The following is a 19,765-nucleotide window of genomic DNA, read 5'->3' as shown; positions in this document are numbered from 1 at the left end:
AGTCCCCTTTGGATTCACAGACATGAGACTAATAAATATAAATGAAAGTACTAATCTTATCTATAAAAATAATAATTGCTAATTATATCTATAAAAAAATAATACTCACTAATTATGTTGATTAAAATAACAATCACAATGAAAGTAATAAACAAATAAATACAAAAGTATGCAAAGAAGAAAAGGAAAGATGCTAAGCTGTTAACCAAAAAAGTATCTAAATAAAAAATTTCCTAAAATTCCAATGAAAAGAATAATAAACTGTCTACACACAGAAATGTCTCGTCTGTATGTAATTTTGATAGTAAAATGATGATTTCAAAAGATAATACTCTAACAAAACATCAAAAGTCAATGAACCATGACTGAAATAAAAGTTTAAAAGTCAATAGGCCATGGATGACTAAAAGGGGGAGGTGGGTATAGGCCAAATATTCTCCATGGATATGTGTTAATGCTGATACAACTGCATATCAAATATCATTGACTTTCCAATAGTGGTTTCTCTTATACTGACCTAATTACAAAATTCCAACATTTAGAATAAGCAAAAGTTTCCGTCAATAGACCATGACTGACAAGGCAAGTTACCATGGAAAAGTGATAAGTAAATGCTCCTTCAACTGCATACCAATTATCAATGGTTAACCATAAAAGGTCCCCTTTAAACTGAAATAATCACAAACTTTAAAAAAAATTGTTGACACCGAGGTGTAGCAGACAAAAGTGACGCCTAAGTCTCATATTTGCGACTTTGTCAAGTCAATACAACAAAACTATAAACAAAATACATGTAGAAATAAAGGCACTAAAAGTGCAGAAATTATTTTAACATGCCTTTAAAAAGAAAACACCATAAAATCATGAGAGAACTGATCTACAGATGTTAGATTATGATCAGATGACAATTATCGGTGTTGTTGGTATAATACACCACAAAGATTTACAGCTTAACTAAGCATACTTGAAGTATGAATTCATAAATTTGCTTATTTGTTACACGTTAGGTAAAACATGTAGTCTTTATTGCCTCTTGAAAATAGAAAAATTACCTGGTAAAAAAATTCCTCCAAGATACCAGGCTTACTATTAAATATGCCAGGAGTGCAATACATTTATATATTACCCATTAGGTGGTCTAAACAAAGCATTTGCAATCCCAAATCAATTTGAAATTAATAAACTGTTGACACAGAGATATGTCTCGCCTGTTTTGTAATTATGATAGTATAATGCAAATGTTGTAATCAAAATGGAAATATCTAAATATGTAAACTAAGCAAATCATTCAAAGTCAATGAAAAACATGACTAAAGGTGCACAGCCAAATAACATCCATGGAAATGACGAATGCAAATGCCTTTTAACAGCATACCAAATACCATTGACTTATCATAAGTCGTTCCCTTTAAACAAACCTAAACACAAACTTTAACTTGTAAACTATGTAAAAGTTTCAAAGTCAATGAACTATGATGAGGGGATGGCGTTGTATAATCTCCATGGAAATAAAACTTGCAAATGCTAATACATCTTCATACAAAATATCATTGACTTAATATTAGTGGTTCATCTTAAACTGGTCTAATCACAAACTTTAACATGTGAACTATGTTGTCTCATTGGCACTCATACCACATCTTCCTATATCTATATGCATAACTTTTTAAGTCAATAGACCATGATTGGAGGAGCAGGGCCAAATAATCTCCATGGAAATGAGATGTGCTAATGCTAATACACCTGCATCAAATATCAATAACCTAACAATAAAGGTTCCCCTTAAACTGACCTAATCATAAACTAATACATGTGACAGAAAAGTTCAAAGTAAATATATCATGTCTGAGGGAGCTGCACCAAACAATCTCCATGGAAATGAGATGTGCCAATGCTTTTACAACTGCATACCAAATATCATAGATTTACCACTAATTGTTTCCCTTTACTGACCTTATCAGAGCCAAATAACCTCCATTGGAAAGAGAAAGGCAAACACATATCTAACAGCATACCAAATACCATTGACTTATCATAATTCGTTCCCTTTAAACAAACCTAAACACAAACTTTGACATAAAAACTATGCAACACATTCAAAGTTAAAAGACCATAACTAAGGGAGCGGGACCAATTAATCTCCATGGAAATGAGATGAGGTAAAGCTTGTACAACTGTGTACCAAATATCATTTACCTACCACTTATGGTTCCCCATAACCTGACCTCATCACAAACTGATACATGTAAACTAAGCAAAAGTTTCTAAGTCAATAGACCATGACTGAGGGGGCAGGGTCAAATAATCTCCATGTAAAAGAGATGTGTTAATGCTAATACAACTGCACATAAATATCATTGACCTAACACTAGTGATTCCCCATAAACTGACTTATCACAAACTAATACATTGTAGCTGCTGCTGACACCGGAAACATCACGCATGAGTCTCTTTTTTTTACTTTGTTTACGCAAGACAAAAAGCATATAAAACCAAAAATTCCCCAAAATTGTGTAACATCAAGCTACAGCCTTCTTTTATGGGAATTTTATACTTTCATAGTCAATTTATTAATCAGTCCATTTTATTCCCCATATAACCTTCAGCAGAAATGTGATGGACATATTTTATACTGATCCAAACTCCCAGACAAAGTAATAAACATTTACACATTCACACAATTGCCTAGAAAAATTAGTTTATCAGGTTTATTTCAAATAAGTATGTAAAATATCGGCCAACAGTATTAATCGTTATATATACCCTGAAAAAATTAAATATATATTCTAAAAGACTAATTATTTCTGTATATTATGTTCAACTTGTAGATCTAAAACAGGTTAACACTTTGTTTTGTATACACAAGTTAGATATTGACAGTTAGAAGTTTAAATAGCAACCCAGGTAAAATGGTTTAGCAGAAGGTGAAAGGCTTACATGAGTTTACAAGACCTTTAAAACTGCTCCGTGATGTACTCTTTTTCATACCAGTAAATGGTTCTGAAATAAAATGGCAATTGCATGTGTAGCTAGGATGGGGAAGGGTAATTAGGTAATGCTGGAGAGACAATTTTTAATTCTAACATAAGTTCCTTTTTTGTAAATCGCCAGAAATAAAATTAACCTTCAAGGAAAGTATATATAAGTGATATATATCGATGAAGATTGCTCCTTTTTGCTTGCAAGCAAACATCAACATACAATGTTTTCTTAGTGTCTGAGGAAAGTAAAAGTTGCAACACATCAAATTATGTCTTAAACTATTTAAAAAATGAATTCATATGTACTATGATACAAAATAATACAGTGTTTAAGTAATGTTTAATGTTAGAAATGATAAAAAGACATGTTAACAAACTAAAATAGAAATATTCTGAACATTTTATTTACTGTTATCATGGTTATTGTAAACTTGCAAGTTATGTGAAAGGATAAGAAATAGGGAATCACAAGAAAACATCATTTACACATATATTAACTCTATTAACATAATTTGTCTTTGATCTTGCTGTGTGATCAAGCTTCCATATCAAGCTGCTGATCGCCTGAGATGGATTTTCCCAGTAAAGTAGAGTGAGAACGCAATGACATCAAAAGCTAACGTCATTGACATTGTCTTGTAAAATAGTGATAACCAGATTATCTATGGTCTTTCTAGAACAAAAGATAATCATTAATTAAGTCAAAATTAAACAATGGAAGTAACACTATCCAATTTATATAGTTAGAGGAGAGTTTTCTTTATTTAGCGAATTCTAAATGTATTTTTTAATAAAAAAGTTCAGCCAATTTAAACAAACTTCCCTCTTTTTTACAATATTTATTCCTAACAATATCCAATGATAAAATTCTGATGTTTTCTGGTGAGGGAAAAATGTGAAGGAAATAATTACCAGACTGCCCAGTAACAATATTCCACCCACCAGAAGTTTCAGCAGCCACAACAGGTGCTCCTTTCTCTTTCTTCTTCTCGTCCTCTAAATGCTGGGCAGCAACGGCAGTAAACTGACTTTCAAACTGGGCAACCAAGGCAGAAAAGGCAACTACTAGTTCCTGAAACACAAAGTAAACTGGCTATTAACTGATACAAAAGGTAATTGTCCATTCCTATAAAAAAAAAACTTCAAAGTTTGTTTCAAAGAAGGTATGTAAAACAAATTGTGATATGATATTTCACATTAGTCTTTTGAAACAGTACTGCTAATACATTTATATAGTTCAAAACAAAACCTAACAAACCTTTCTAACTAAAGGACTTCCATCTTGTGCTATATTAGAGAAAGTCATTCCAACACTGAGATCTATGTTGTTAGCATGGTCTGTTCTTTCTGTATTACAAGCAATAAATGTCCCCAAGGCAAACACAGCTGCTGCTCGCACCTGTAAAAATGAAATATAATAGCTCACACTTACGCTATTGGCCAAATCATATTATATCATAGTCACAATTATCCTGAAGGCTAGATCAGCAATAAGTTCCCTCAAAAATGTTGTTGAAACCAAAAAATAACCAAAGAAGCAACAGTTTTAAAGCTTAATCTTTAAGGACAAATCAGAGTACTTACCTATATTAAACATGAGACAAATTTCAGTAAAACAAATAAACTGTAAATTCAGAAATGTTTTCATTATTACAAGGCACTTTTATTACAAGGCATAATTAAAGCGCATTATATAACACTACAATTACTCTAAGCGTTTTACATGCTTAAATAAATTGCTTCGCCTAGCGCAGCTGGATACAACTGCAGAGGTCCAACCCTGAACAGTTGGGGCAAAAATGGACACAATATTCACATTTGATAAAGGTCTGAATTTGGATTGTAATTAAATATTTGACACATAATAGGATTCTGACACAGAATAACTGTAGTCAAAGAACTTAGAATTGGTTATATGATTTGAATTCATATTCAATTTTTTGCTTTTGTGCAATACACTATGCTGTTGCGAATTAACCTACCCCTCCCCCCCCCCCAAAAAAAAACTTTTTTTAACCCCCACCTTTCTTTTTCAAAAAATTTTTTTTTTACCCCCCACCACCAATTTTTTTTTAACCTTCCCACCCCCCCCCTATTTTCCAAAAAAAAAAAAATCCTTCCCTCAAGACATGGTCATAATCTCAATTCAAATTTCCAATGGAGTTTGCAACCATAATAACCCATTTAAATACATCATTACAGTCTTAAAATAGAAAATGACATACATAATCATAGCTAAAATTAATTTACCTTAATCAACATTTTTAAAATTATTAAAATAGTAACTTCTAAAAATGAATTGACAGCTAATCACCTCAAGACAATACAACACATAATTTAAAAGCAGTGTAAGGGAGGTAATTCAAAGTTGTGTTTAAATTACCTCCCTTACACTGTAATTTGTACTTAAGTAATTGTCCATTAACCAGGACACCCTTGTTTTTTCTCACTTTTTTGCCCCTAATTCCTCAACAGTTTCAGCCATAACCCCCAAAGCCAATCCTAACCATCCCTTTGTGGTATGGAAACTTGTGGTATAATTTCAGAGAGATCCATACACTGTTCCACAAGTTATTGTCATGAAACTAGAAAAATGCTTATTTGGGCCCCTTTTTGGCCCCTAATTCCTAAACTGTTCGGACCATAACCCCCAAAATCAATCCCAACCTTCCTTTTGTGGTTATAAACCTTATATTTAAATTTCATAGATTTCTATTTACTAATACTAAAGTTATTGTCTGGAAACCAAATGACTTCAGACAACGTGATACCAATATACATTTGTGGTCGTATAAAAATATACACAAATTCGTACATACACGAAACTACAAAGTATAAAATATGTTTAAAAGCATACAAAATCAAATCAAATATAGAAAAATTACATTTACTATTTTGATTGTTTAAAAAATCTACACGAATGTGCATTAAGGTAGCTGGGGTGTCTAAATGTGCAAAGATAGATTTTTCCTAAACTTCTGTAAAAGACTTTTGGACTAATGTACTTTCAAATTTCAATATATAAACTGGGAGTTACGGACCTTGTTTTTTCGATTAAATTCATTGAAATTCATGAAATCACAGATACTGTATATAGGTTATATAGGTTATATAGGGGAAACTTGATTTTTCCTTATCGAGGACACATTAAATGATAGAATTGATCAAAATTCAATAAGAGAATGGATTTTCATAAACACTTCCGAAATATCAAATAACTAGAGGCTCTCAAGAGCCTGTGTCGCTCACCTGATTCTACTTTGGTTTTGGAAATCATGTAAAAATAGATTAAAATCATAACAGATACCCTAATAATGAGTAAAGCCAAATTTGGTTTAATATTGCCCTGTAATTTAATATTATATTCTGGTGGCCATCTTGAACAGTAAATCAGCAACAAAGTAGCAACACTTCATCAGCACCTCATAAGAAACATTTATGCCATGTTTGGTTTCATTCCATTCAGTGCACCTCTAGAAGAAGCATTTGTATGTATTTCCCATAGGGTTTTATGTTAATGAAATTCCCCCGCTGGCGGCCATCGTGGATGAAGGATAAGCTTCAAAGTAACAACACTTGGTCAGAACTTCATAAGGAACATTCATGCCATGTTTGGTTTCATTCCATTTAGTGGTTTTCTAAAAGAAGACATCTGTGTGTATTTCCCATAGGGTCCTATGTTAAACTAAGTCCCTCGCTGGCGGCCATCTTGGATAATGGATCGGCTTCAAAGTAACAACACTTGGTCAGCACCTCGAAAGGAGTATTCATGCCATGTTTGGTTTCATTCCATTCAGTGGTTCTCTAAAAGAAGACATTTGTTTGTATTTCCCATAGGGTCCTATGTTAAACTAAGTCCCCCTCTGGCGGCCATCTTGGATTATGGATCAGCTTCAAAGTAACAACACTTGGTCAGCTCCTCATAAGGAACATTCATGCAATGTTTGGTTTCATTCTATTCAGTGGTTCTCTAAAAGAAGACATATGTAAATATTTCACATAGGGTCCTATGTTAAACAATGTCCCCCGCTGGCGGCCATCTTGGATTATGGATCGTCTTCAAAGTAACAACACTTGGTCAGCACCTTGTAAGGAACATTCATGCTATGTTTTGTTACATTCCATTCAGTGGTTCTCTAAAAGAAGTCATTTGTATGCATTTCCCATAGGGTCCTATGTTAAACTAAGTCCCCTCGCTGGCGGCCATCTTGGATGATGGATCGGCTAGAAAGTAACAACACTTGGTCAGCACCTCATAAGGAACATTCATGCCATGTTTGGTTTCATTCCATTTAGTGGTTCTCTAAAAGAAGCCATTTTATGTATTTCCCATAGGGTCCTATGTTAATCTAAGTCCCCTGCTGGCGGCCATCTTGGATGATGGATCGACTTCAAAGTAACAACACTTGGTCAGCACCTCATAAGGAACATTCATGCCATGTTTGGTTTCATTCCGTTCAGTGGTTCTCTAAAAGAAGACATTTGTATGTATTTCCCATAGGGTCCTATGTTAAACTAAGTCCCCCACTGGCGGCCATCTTGGATGATGGATCGGCTTCAAAGTAACAACACTTGGTCAGCACCTCTAAAGGAACATTCATGCCATGTTTGGTTTCATTCCGTTCAGTGGTTCTCTAAAAGAAGACATATGTATTTCCCATAGGGTCCTATGTTAAACTAAGTCCCCCGCTGAGAGGCCATCTTGGAATATGGATCGGCTTCAAAGTAACAACACTTGGTCAGCACCTCATAAAGAACATTCATGCCATGTTTGATTTCATTCCATTCAGTGGTTCTCTAGAAGAAATCATTTGTATGCATTTCCCATGGGGTCCTATGTTAGACTAAGTCCCTCACTGGCGGCCATTTTGGATGATGGAACGGCTACAAAGTAACAACACTTGGTCAGCACCTTGTAAGGAACATTCATGCTATGTTTTGTTACATTCCATTCAGTGGTTCTCTAAAAGAAGTCATTTGTATGCATTTCCCATAGGGTCCTATGTTAAACTAAGTCCCCCGCTGGCGGCCATCTTGGATGATGGATCGGCTACAAAGTAACAACACTTGGTCAGCACCTCATAAGGAACATTCATGCCATGTTTAGTTTCATTCCATTCAGTGGTTCTCTAGAAGAAGTTCAAAATGTAAAAAGTTAACGACGACGACGGACGCCAAGTGATGAGAAAAGCTCACTTGGCCCTTCGGGCCAGGTGAGCTAAAAATAGAGGGTCATGAGCCTTATTTTCTTGGAAAATCAAAAAAACACAAATTGTCCTATAAAATTCAGTATAATTATCTGCCCTTGATTTTAAAAGGGATTTTTTTTCTGAAAATTTTTAATACACATAAGCAGTGTTCTCCCCAGACCATTAAAGGACCACGGGCCCGCGATGTATATTTTTTTACCGCGGTGGTATCGTTCTTACCGCGATGTATAATTTTTCTCCGTGGTGCTAAAATTTTCAGTTAAAAAATCGTAAATCGGTAAAAAAGTGTTAAACGACTTGTTTAATCTTTTCCGTGTGGTATAAAATTCCAGGTGAAATTTGACCAGTTCAAACCAGTTCAACACGGATTGTTTACACCACGTGATCGATTTACCTTTATGAGGTTAACCTTTGTTGATTGGATTTAATCGATGTAATTAACACTTTTTACATGATTCTTTCGTGTTTTAATTTAGAAATCATAACTTTATGATCATAGATAACTATTTTAAGGCTTCACTCACCACCTGACAAGTCGGCAAATACTTTGTACACAAACCGTGTGACCCGATAGTTGTACACACGACGGTACATATTTTGTACATTATAAAGTTAGCTCAATACTTATATTATAGTTTTATATGTCTCTGATTAAACCATGGCCAAAATTATCTTTAATTATGACATAACATAGTTATTGCATGATATTCCGGTTTCAAACTGTCAACAAGTAATTCAAAGGGGAAGGATCCCATGACCCAGTTAGTTCATGTAGAATATTCAAATTTATTTACAATTAACTGCAATCTATTCTATTTTATAAATAAAATGCATGACTGTACCTTCAAACTGGATATCTATATCCATATGATCATTAATGAATAACAAAAGTGATCTTGCAATTTTAATCCATAAGCACATGTTAAATCTATTTATATCTACTTCCTGTCATTTAGGCGGGAAAATAGGGAGACTTTGTTGTTGACATTGAATATGTTACTTATAGATCTATAGACCTAAGATAAATTTATAGATTTAGGAATTCTTTTTAAATGGATCATGACAAATAAAGATTTAGATTTCAGTGCAGTATTAAGTCTGTATCTATGTTTGATCATCACCAAAGACAAGAAAGGTTAATATTTACATGTACATGAAATCTATGGCAAAATGTTTAAAAATTTGTGAAAAATTTCTTTTTATTAAAATTTAAGATAGAAACTGGTTCAAATTATAACACAATTTTGTTCTTGTTAATTTTATATCTCCTTATGACAGGAATCCTTTCACATACAACAACTTTCTTTCTAGAAACTAGAAAGTATTTTTAAATTGAACATTTTTGTTCTCTTTTGAATCTGGGAACAGTATATCTAACAATATATATGTTCCTGTTTGAATGATATTTTATTTTTATTGATCATGGATAAAAGATTTAATTACTTTAAATTTAGATGAATATTATGTAATGAATCATGTTTTATTTATTTTCAAAAAATATTAAAAAGAATACAAACTGTTTTATTGATCTTTTTAACCAATAATATTCTGACATAACACAGTACCACAGTATTAAAACAAAACAAGAGACATAAAAACTGCAGTAACTAGAAATATAGCGACGCCACGCTACACAACTGATTGTATGAATCATTTCACCAAGCTGTTCACACGTGTTACCCTGGTGCTATCCAAAAATCCTGGGGAGAACACTGCACATAAGGACACTTAATTTTTGATAGTTTAATCTTTAAATAATCTAGATTTAGATTTTTTGTTGTAGATTGAATAATACTTGGTAAAATATTTTTAAACAAGAAAAGTATTTTTGCAACATGCTCAAAAGGGATGCTCAAGAAAAAGACACGGGATCTACCTTAAATATTGTTGTTTCAGAAAATACTGCATAAAAATAACACTATCAAATTTTTAAAGCAAATCTATGTGAAACTAATCCCGTTGCAATTTTCACAGTAAAAAAAACAGCACATAAATTTCTGGATTTTCAATAACAAATTTCGGTGTAATAAAGAGTAATGCCTTCTTTTTGAATAGATTGACCTTCACTATTGTGAACAATCATACCTCAGGGGCATCATCTTCCAGTAGTTTATACAACTTCTCATGAGCTATATCTCTTACTCCACACCATCTAGCATTGTCAAACTGTGTCCAGACCTGTAAAAATAGCAATTATTGTCAAACTGTTTACATAAAATTGAGAATGGAAATGGGGAATGTGTCAAAGAGACAACGACCCGACCATAGAGCAGACAACAGCCAAAGGCCACCAATGGGTCTTCAATACCTGGAAAAATACCAAGATTCACATTTGTACAAGTCATTGAATTTCTTGCCAAGACAACCATAAAATTTATGCTATAGCTTGATCATTTAAAAAAAATAGCTTAAATTTTCTCCACAATAAATGTAAATAGATTAACAAAAATAGTGAATTCTAATGAGAGGGAACAATGGAAGAACTTACCTTATAAAAATTGAGAGCTAATCACCGACAACATAAAACTTACTTTGACATGACAGACAGCAGCTAACTACAGCTGACTTAGAATTTTCCTAGCAATGACAGAGAGCTTAAAAGTGATTATTTAGACCTTACCCTTCTTAAACATAAAGTTAACTACAGCTGACTTGGAACTTATCTTGGAATGACATAGAGCTTACAAGTGACTATTTAGACCATACCATGCTAAAACATAGACTTAACAACAGCTGACCTAGAACTTACCTTGCAATGACACAGATACCTTACAACTCACAATCAATAAAGGCTTAAAGCTGCTGCATTAAAACTTACCTTTCCAAGACAGAGAGCTAACCACTGACGTAATGATGAATTTAGATCACATAGTTGTTCTAAAGATAGGGCTATCAAATTTCCTTGTAGAGCTGCTTCCTGTAATAAAATAGTATAATGAAAAGAATTAGTTAAGTCACACAATATTTCACCTGGTTAATATAGCTAAGAAAACTTGTATTGCTGTGTTTTTGTTTATTCTACATTGGCTAGAGGTATAGGGGGAGGGTTGAGATCTCACAAAACATGTTTAACCCATCTGCATGTTTGCGCCTGTCCCAAGTCAGGAGCCTCTGGCCTTTGTTAGTCTTATATGTTTTTTTAATTTTAGTTCATTTATATATTTCGGAGTTTAGTGTGACGTCCATTTTACTGAACTAATACACATTTTTGTTTAAGGGGCCAGCTGAAGCCCGCCTCCGGGTGCGGGATTTTCTCTCTGTGTTGAAGACCCATTGGTGGCCTTGGGCTGTTTTCTGCTCTTTGGTCGGATTGTTGTCTCTTTGACACATTCCCCATTTCCATTCTCAATTTTATTGACCAGTAATATTGAGAACTTCAAAGTGGGCATACCTTCCTAACTAAATTTCATATTTTCTATTTTAGGATGAAGAGTAATATATAAAACACAGAGATATGTCTCGCATGTATGTAATTTTGATATAAATTTGCAAATGTTGAAATTAAAATACTGTGGATTCATTTATTTTCATGGGTACAAACTTTCGTGGATTGATAAAAACCTGCATTTTCGTGGATATTTAATTTCGTGGTTTTGCCAAAATCTGCATACAACCCTAAAGAAAATTTGCAGTTCGTTGAACATTTGAATTCGTGGTTCACCTGTACCCACAAAATCCACGAAAATTGGTATCCAACGAATAAAAATGAATCCACAGTAGCAATAATTAAACATGTAAATTGTGCAAAATTTTCAATCAATGAACCACGACTGAGGGTATTCAAAGGGCCAAATAATCCCTATGGAGATGAGATGTGCCAATGATAATACAACTACATACCAAATATCATTATCTTATCATATGTGGGTCTTCTCAAACTGACCTAATCACTAACTTTAACATGTAAACTATGCAAAAGTGTTTAGTCAATTAACCATGACTGCGTTGGGGGGAGGCCAAATAATCTCTTTGGAAATGAGAGGTGTCAATGCTTACACAACTATATACCAAGTATCATTGATTTATCATTAGTGGTTCACCTTAAACTGACCTAATCACAAACATTAACAAATTGTTGACTCTGCCAATGATGAAAACAGCATAATTAAGACTCGCTTTTTTACTCAATCAAGGTGAGACGAAAACCTCTTTATAGTGCTTAAAAACAATATCCTCAAAGGCTTTAAAAAGTTGTCAGTTATGTAAGATTTTGCAGATAAGAATATGTGGAATTATAAAGAGACGGAGGATACCAAGACGATATCCAAAATTTATAAGTTGAAGAAAAAATGACTTTGGCATGGCAAATAATTTAAAATAAAGAATAGAGGATTAAATCCACAAAACGCTACATAGAAAACTAAAGTCTGAGCAACTTAACATTCTAACATTGGAGACAGCAAGCCTTAGTCAAAATACCCTCTTGTGAATGGCAAAAAATAAAATAAAATATAAATAAAGTTCTGAACTAACAGGACTTTCATAAATAGACAAGAAGTTTTCTATATACAGCTGTCTCTTCATTAACATACCTGTCCCTGTCTGTATTCATTTACTATCATAGCTAAAACAAAAGCTGCCATAGTTCTATGTTCTGCCTGTAAAATATGATATTTACATTATGAAAACTTAAAAGATGTATTTTTTCAATTTACCAGTCTTTTTCAAAGGGAATCATTTTTAAAACTGTTCAGTCGGTTATTGCAACTATATGGATTCTATGCAACATATAACTTTTGTCAGTAGAAATGATGCCAGGAATTTTATTTCCAGTGCACTATTTTTCACACTTGTTAAGTTACACAAATATAGCATAAATGACTAACCAGAATAATTGACTTTACGGTTACCTATAATTATTTACATCCACTTCATTTGAACTTGGGTGAATAGTTGTCTCATTGGCAATCATACCACATCTCCCTATTCTTATATAGTTCTTCTATTTTGCCATAATATAATTATTGTCATAAGTTATTGGAAAATTCCAAAATTTCTTAAAGCTACTTCTGTTCATAAAATTCAATAAGGGTTAATACTATATGTCATTGTGGTGTAAAAACTGATGAAAACACAAAAAGATCCAAAGACCGCATTCCCAAGAATTCTTTGACCTTTAAACCAATGGACAACAAAAATGAATCAAAGTAACTACTTACAGGCATGTATGGATCAGACAAAACAGAAAGGAAATATTTATGTCCATTATCTTTGACTAAATCTGCCTGGCAAGACTGAAATGTAAAAGTATAGTATAGATTAATAAGACAGGAAATATTTATGTCCATTATCTTTGACTAAATCTGCCTGGCAAGACTGAAATGTAAAAGTACAGATCAGACAAAACAGACAGGAAATATTTATGTCCATTATCTTTGACTAAATCTGCCTGGCAAGACTGAAATGTAAAAGTATAGTACAGATTATTCAGGATATACTTTGGTGTCTTTGACAAGACTGAAATTAAGAATAGACATCAGATAATTTTGAGGATTGATGTGTTTTGAATATAACACAATGAGAGACATTTCAATGTGCTGTGTTCTCCCCAGGACCTTATAGCATCATGGTGCTATCTGAGTAGATGTTATAATAGAATGTGTCATAAATGTATAGGTACTGCAGTTATTTAAGTGAAACAATGCCATTTCAATTCCCACTGTGCTTTTCAAATATACTGGGGAGAATATTGCTATATATATATATAGATAAGTCAGGTCTTATATAGCTATTTGCCAATCATTCCAATATTCTTTAATTCCCTTAAGTTACAAGTCATAGTTGTCAACTCACATGATATTCGTGTGTAATGCACGCTTTTTCAATGGTTTACACACGAAGATTTTGCCATATGGCGTGTGCACGCTTTTCACCACTTTACAAGCTATTACGCTTTTTCTTTGTTTTAATTTTTTGGTCGTTAGTGATATCACGATTCTCAGATTTTGACATCATTAGCGTTAAATACCGAAAATTTCGAAGTATTCGTTGGGTTGTATTGTTTATTTTTCGATATGTACGAACAACAAAAGCCCTTCAGGTAAATTTATGAACAGTTTTTAAGGGTTTGTGACTTTCTTTCTTTCAAATTCACTTTGGGGAAATGTCCAGCAGAAAGAGATCACTTTCTGGACTTGTAACATCGTCTCTAAGAGCCGAGTGCTAAGTGAAAACGATACGTGTGTAAATCTGCATACACATGAACTTACTACAGGTTTACTAGTGATGACATAATAAATCAAATCAAATATGTTTATTTTCCTAATCAAAGGACCATAAAAGGCATATTAATTACAAAGTATTATGCATCTTAAACATAATCAATCATTTACAATCATAACCACATGTGTGAGAGGAGAACTACCTATTTGATAAAGCATTCAATGGTATTCAAATTATAAAATTATTTTTCTTTTTCAGTTTCAAATCTAGCCAACAGATTTCCACAGTCCATAGGGGATAATGACAAAAAACGTTATGACATTCTTTGAAAGCTTGCTAACGCAATTTTAATTCTGCCAAATAACAATTCTGACTGTGAGAGAGCATTTTCAATTATAAAGAAGATTTACACTGAATTCAGATCAGAACTCAACAATGATATATTGTGTGCATTGTTATTATGTAAATTTAACCAAACTGGCAGTTCTTTTGAATATGTGTCTAGTTGTGTTGTTTTGAAAGCAGTAAAACAGGCCACTGTTTAATACAATAAAAGTTTACAGTAGAATATTGTTTTTTATATTAACAAATTTGTATAATGTTCATATTAAAAAGTCCCCATCTACATCACGCGTTTTGACACGTTTTTTGACATGTCATGTCATGTCATGACATGACTTGTCATTGTCAGAGGTTGGCAACTATGTTACCAGTGGAAGTATATATTTCAATATTTTCAAATGCATTTGCTTTCCCCTATTTTCATATGCTTTTTTCAGACATTTGTATAACATCTTATCTTTACAAATTGTAATTCCATTTAAATCAATGTAATAATAAATAATATACTAAATGGCATAAGCTCAAAAAATACAAAGTCCAGTCTATACAGCTTGTTCTAACTGACTTGTATAATGACTTTAGAGTGACTTACACTGTCTACAGATAAAATTTTGGCCCAAATAAACACCAACAAAGGTCTAAGTTCTCTGGCAGAGCTCTGTAATAGTTTTAATACATAAGGAAATATTCCAACTGACAATGCCTGCAAGTATAAATAAGTAACGTTATGCATTTTAATCTCCTCTAAAACACTTTATATACACGTGTCAATAAGATGTCCTGTGAACCCTTACTCACTTATAATAAGATGTCCTGTGAACCCTTACTCACTTATAATAAGATGTCCTGTGAACCCTTACTCACTTATAATAAGATGTCCTGTGAACCCTTACTCACTTATAATAAGATGTCCTGTGAACCCTTACTCACTTATAATATCCTCACTAAATATTGTTGATTCTATTTTGCAGTTTAAGATACAAGTATACCACAAACAGGAAGCAGAACATTGGAGGAAATGAAAACATGTACAAAATATGGCATTATCATGTGATGTTTTAATTTAATATGCATCCATCCCCACTATAAATATTGAATTCAACTTCTACTCTCAGGATTCTCATATAAACTTCATGAACATAATGCAATTAATGACACAGTACTGTTGACCATGTTATTTTATGTCCTTTATTCATAGCTTCGAAAGCTTACATAACATTATCAAATTTATTTGTTCAGTGTATGTTCACTGGTGTTAATATGTCCTTTGATTGAGTTAAGCCATTTCAGTTGATATTTTATAGTGTGACTTTCTATGTTGTGATGTTACACTATTGTTTCAGAAAAAGGGTGAAGGTTTGGTACCATTAAAATGTTTAAACCCGCTGCAATTGTTTGCACCTGTCCTAAGTCAGGAATCTGATGTTCAGTAGTTGTCGTTTGTTGATGTGATTCATAAGTGTTTCTCGTTTCTCGTTTTTTATATAGATTAGACCGTTGGTTTTCCCGTTTGAATGGTTTTACACTAGTAATTTTTGGGGCCCTTTATAGCTTGCTGTTCGGTGTGAGCCAAGGCTCCGTGTTGAAGACCATACTTTGACCTATAATGGTTTACTTTTATAAATTTTGACTTGGATGGAGAGTTTTCTCATTGGCACTCATACCACATCTTCTTATATCTATCAATGATTAAAACAAAAATCAGTAAAAGCTGAGATAAGAAGACTGAGATCCCAGACTTATAATTTTGTAGGCCAGATGGGCCTTTTGTCTACAAAACACACATCAGTAAAGCTTGAATAAAAAAAGTTAAAAGGCCAAATACAGTAGAAGTTGAAGTGTACTGTGGATTCATTAATTTTCGTTGGATACTAATTTTTGTGGATTTTGTGGGTACAGGAGAACCAGGAATTTAAATGTTCAACGAATTACAAATTTTCTAAAGGAATGAATGCAGACTTTGCCAAAACCACGAAATTAAATATCCACGAATATGCAAGTTTTCCTAAAACCCCGAAAATTGGTACCCACGAAAATAAATGAATCCACAGTATTTTACAGATCTCTGAGGATATGATAGAAATAAGAACAAGAATAAATACCTACCAAGCTAACAGCCCAGGAGCCTAGATCTAGGAACCTGCCCAGTAATTCTAATGCTCTTAGTCTGTGGACTTGACTTAATAATACCTGAAAAGAAAACACATCATTAAAATTTGATATTCATAAAAATATGTTTATAGATGAGATCTGCTTAAGAGGCTATCCATAATTTTCTACAATCAACCTTCCCAAATCTTGAAAGATCTTTTTTTTTTTAAAATAAGACTAAGATAAATATAAAAGTATACAATTTGATAAAAAAAATATCATCAAGTTAAACATCTGCAATTTAGTGAACATAAAAACTTTAACAATATTAAGAAATCTTATAAAATAAAAATTATATCTAGGAGCATTAGCTATAGGAATAGACAAATTGATTAGGAACTCATTATAAACTGTATACTCCATTTTGGACATGAGGATTTCATACAGTGTCTTAAATAATTTAATACATGTATTAGATGTAAGTTTCTCATACATGTATCACAGTGTCTTAAATAATATAATACATGTATTAGATGTAAGTTTCTCATACATGTATCACAGTGTCTTAAATAATATAATACATGTATTAGATGCAAGTTTCTCATACATGTATCACAGTGTCTTAAATAATATAATACATGTATTAGATGTAAGTTTCTCATACATGTATCACAGTGTCTTAAATAATATAATACATGTAATAGATGTAAGTTTCTCATACATGTATCTGTAACCAGAAGATATGAGACAATTACATCTAATTTACATAGAAAGAACAAGTGAAACTGTGAGCTACTGCTCACTGATGATACCCCCGCCCAAATACTTGACGGTAAACAGGAAGTTGTTGAGTGATGAATCTTAATCGCATCACACAGCATAACTGACTTGTTATATAAACCCTGAAACCAAATTTCAGAAATCCTTGTACTGTAGTTCCCGAGAAAGATACAACGAAAAATATTCATGGGACAGACGGACAGACTGACGAACAGATAGACAGAGGTAAAACAGTTTACCCCCACTTTTTCAAAGCGGGGGTATAATAAATATTTTATCTTTTCTCCTGTTCTAAAAAGAGCATTTAGTTTTGGTAAAACAGGAAAAGTGTCGTTATCTCAAATTTACCAGATGCAGTAACCACTTTTAGATGTTTTGTAATCTTAATTGAGTCTATTTTTCTGTCATCAAATTGATATTTCTTATCACAGCTTTTGTATAGCAATATGAATTGCTGTACTATCTATCTTTTTCTGGTTTAATTGCCAAAATCTGAACTTTTTGCTGATAAATGATAACTCTTCTATGTAAATAGGCTAAGAAAAGATGATCATATGTATTTAAGATTCTGTAAAAGTTTTTGCAAAATTCTGTGAAATGGTTCAGGTACATTATTATAGAGGACACAAAAAGGGGACAAAAGAATGAACAGACAGACAAATGGATGGACATTCCCATTACTAGAGGATCAAATGTGAAAGTATAACAACCTAAAGTGATTCAGACCCAAGTGGTTTAAGATAACATGTCTGATGATGATGATGATGATGATAATGGATGACTGCTTGATGTCCAGCTGCAAATTTATATGCATTTTAAGGACGAGAACATGATAATGTAATATGAATATTAACCCTGTTTTGTACTAGACCAACACGCTGACATGGCTGAGTGGGATTTTTAACGTGCTAGTTCACAAGGTAAGTCAACAGAAAGGCATGTCACTTTACCAAGACACATTATTCCGACTCCAAGCTGATCAGTCTTTGCTCTTACTTCTTAATGCTGTGTTCTTAGCGGAGAAGCAGCAAATACTAATTCTAAAGTCTTTGGTTTCTAGGCAGCATATATACAGAATAGGAAAATGTCACGTTGTATAGAAGAATTCCAAATTCATGCATTTTGTCATTCATTTACTATGTCACAATGCTTATGTTTTTACGTCACATTAAAATGACATCATTTACCATGATTGACCTCGGGTCAACCAAAGTAATTCATTCATAAAAACAACTTGAGATTGGTCTATATATATTTAGGATACAAAGTAACTTGCCATCCATATGATTTAAATATTACTTATTACTACCTGTAAAACAATAGGGAGTTGTTCTGGAGGACTTCTGTGTTCAGAACCATATGATAACCACACTTGGAATGCAGTCAGCTGATCTGTGAAGAATGGACTATGTTGAAATGTTGCATTTTCATCTTCTAATAAGGCTGGTAATTGTCTGAGACAGAGATCTAATGCCAGGTCCCAAGCTTGCCTGAAATAAAACATGTACATGTAGCTATGATCTAATTGTCTAAGACAGAGGTCTAATGCCAGGTCCCAAGTTTGCCTGAAATAAAACATGTACATGTAGCTATGATCTAATTGTCGGAGACAGAGGTCTAACACCAGGTCCCAAAGCTTGCCTGAAATATTACTTGTTCATGTGGCTATGATCTAATTATCTGAGACAGAGGTCTAACATCAGGTCCCAAGCTTGCCTGAAATAAAACATGTACATGTGGCTATGATCTAATTGTCTGAGGCAGAGATCTAACGCCAGGTCCCAAGCTTGCCTGAAATAAAACATGTACATGTAACTATGATCTTATTGTCGGAGACAGAGGTCTAACACCAGGTCCCAAAGCTTGACTGAAATAATGCTTGGACATGTAGCTATGATCTAATTGACTGACACAGTGGTATCAAACCAGGTCCCAAGCTTGCCTGGAGATTACTTTGGACTTGAAGTTGGTGTACATGGGTGTAGATTGGTATAACCTATTGGTAAACCTACCACATGGGGTGCTGGTATGTTGGAGGTAACTTTGGACTAGAGGTTGGTGTACAGTTGTATGATCGCATAATTCTTTCTGCCAGCAGAAAGTTACGAAACAAACTTGCCACAAGTAAATCCTGACGAAACAGCTTCTGAAACAATTCTGAAATATCAATTACATCAGATATTAAATGAAAGATGTTTG

General features: G+C 33.3%; 1 protein-coding gene across 3 annotated transcripts in view; it reads right to left on the bottom strand.

The window, feature by feature from the left end:
• Nucleotides 1–19,765, bottom strand: part of LOC127709824 (regulatory-associated protein of mTOR-like) — a 73,076-nt gene that overhangs the window by 37,491 nt on the left and 15,820 nt on the right. The window contains exons 9-19 of one of the 3 annotated variants that reach the window (XM_052215484.1): nucleotides 19,579–19,723; nucleotides 18,876–19,056; nucleotides 16,802–16,885; nucleotides 15,288–15,398; nucleotides 13,351–13,425; nucleotides 12,724–12,789; nucleotides 11,010–11,108; nucleotides 10,277–10,369; nucleotides 4,240–4,380; nucleotides 3,894–4,053; nucleotides 2,938–3,000 (exon numbers count right to left, since the gene is read on the bottom strand). In XM_052215484.1, coding sequence (XP_052071444.1) covers nucleotides 2,938–3,000; nucleotides 3,894–4,053; nucleotides 4,240–4,380; nucleotides 10,277–10,369; nucleotides 11,010–11,108; nucleotides 12,724–12,789; nucleotides 13,351–13,425; nucleotides 15,288–15,398; nucleotides 16,802–16,885; nucleotides 18,876–19,056; nucleotides 19,579–19,723 — 1,218 coding nt within the window. The remainder of the gene's footprint in view (nucleotides 1–2,937; nucleotides 3,001–3,893; nucleotides 4,054–4,239; nucleotides 4,381–10,276; nucleotides 10,370–11,009; nucleotides 11,109–12,723; nucleotides 12,790–13,350; nucleotides 13,426–15,287; nucleotides 15,399–16,801; nucleotides 16,886–18,875; nucleotides 19,057–19,578; nucleotides 19,724–19,765) is intronic. The other 2 variants (XM_052215485.1, XM_052215487.1) reach the window with 2 other exon arrangements.

The sequence above is a fragment of the Mytilus californianus genome, unplaced genomic scaffold, assembly GCF_021869535.1.
Source record: "Mytilus californianus isolate M0D057914Y unplaced genomic scaffold, xbMytCali1.0.p SCAF_7, whole genome shotgun sequence".
In the NCBI taxonomy this organism is placed as follows: Eukaryota; Metazoa; Mollusca; class Bivalvia; order Mytilida; family Mytilidae; genus Mytilus; species Mytilus californianus.
The sequence above is the reverse complement of the archived record's forward strand: the minus strand, read 5'-3'. Positions and strand labels throughout refer to the sequence as shown.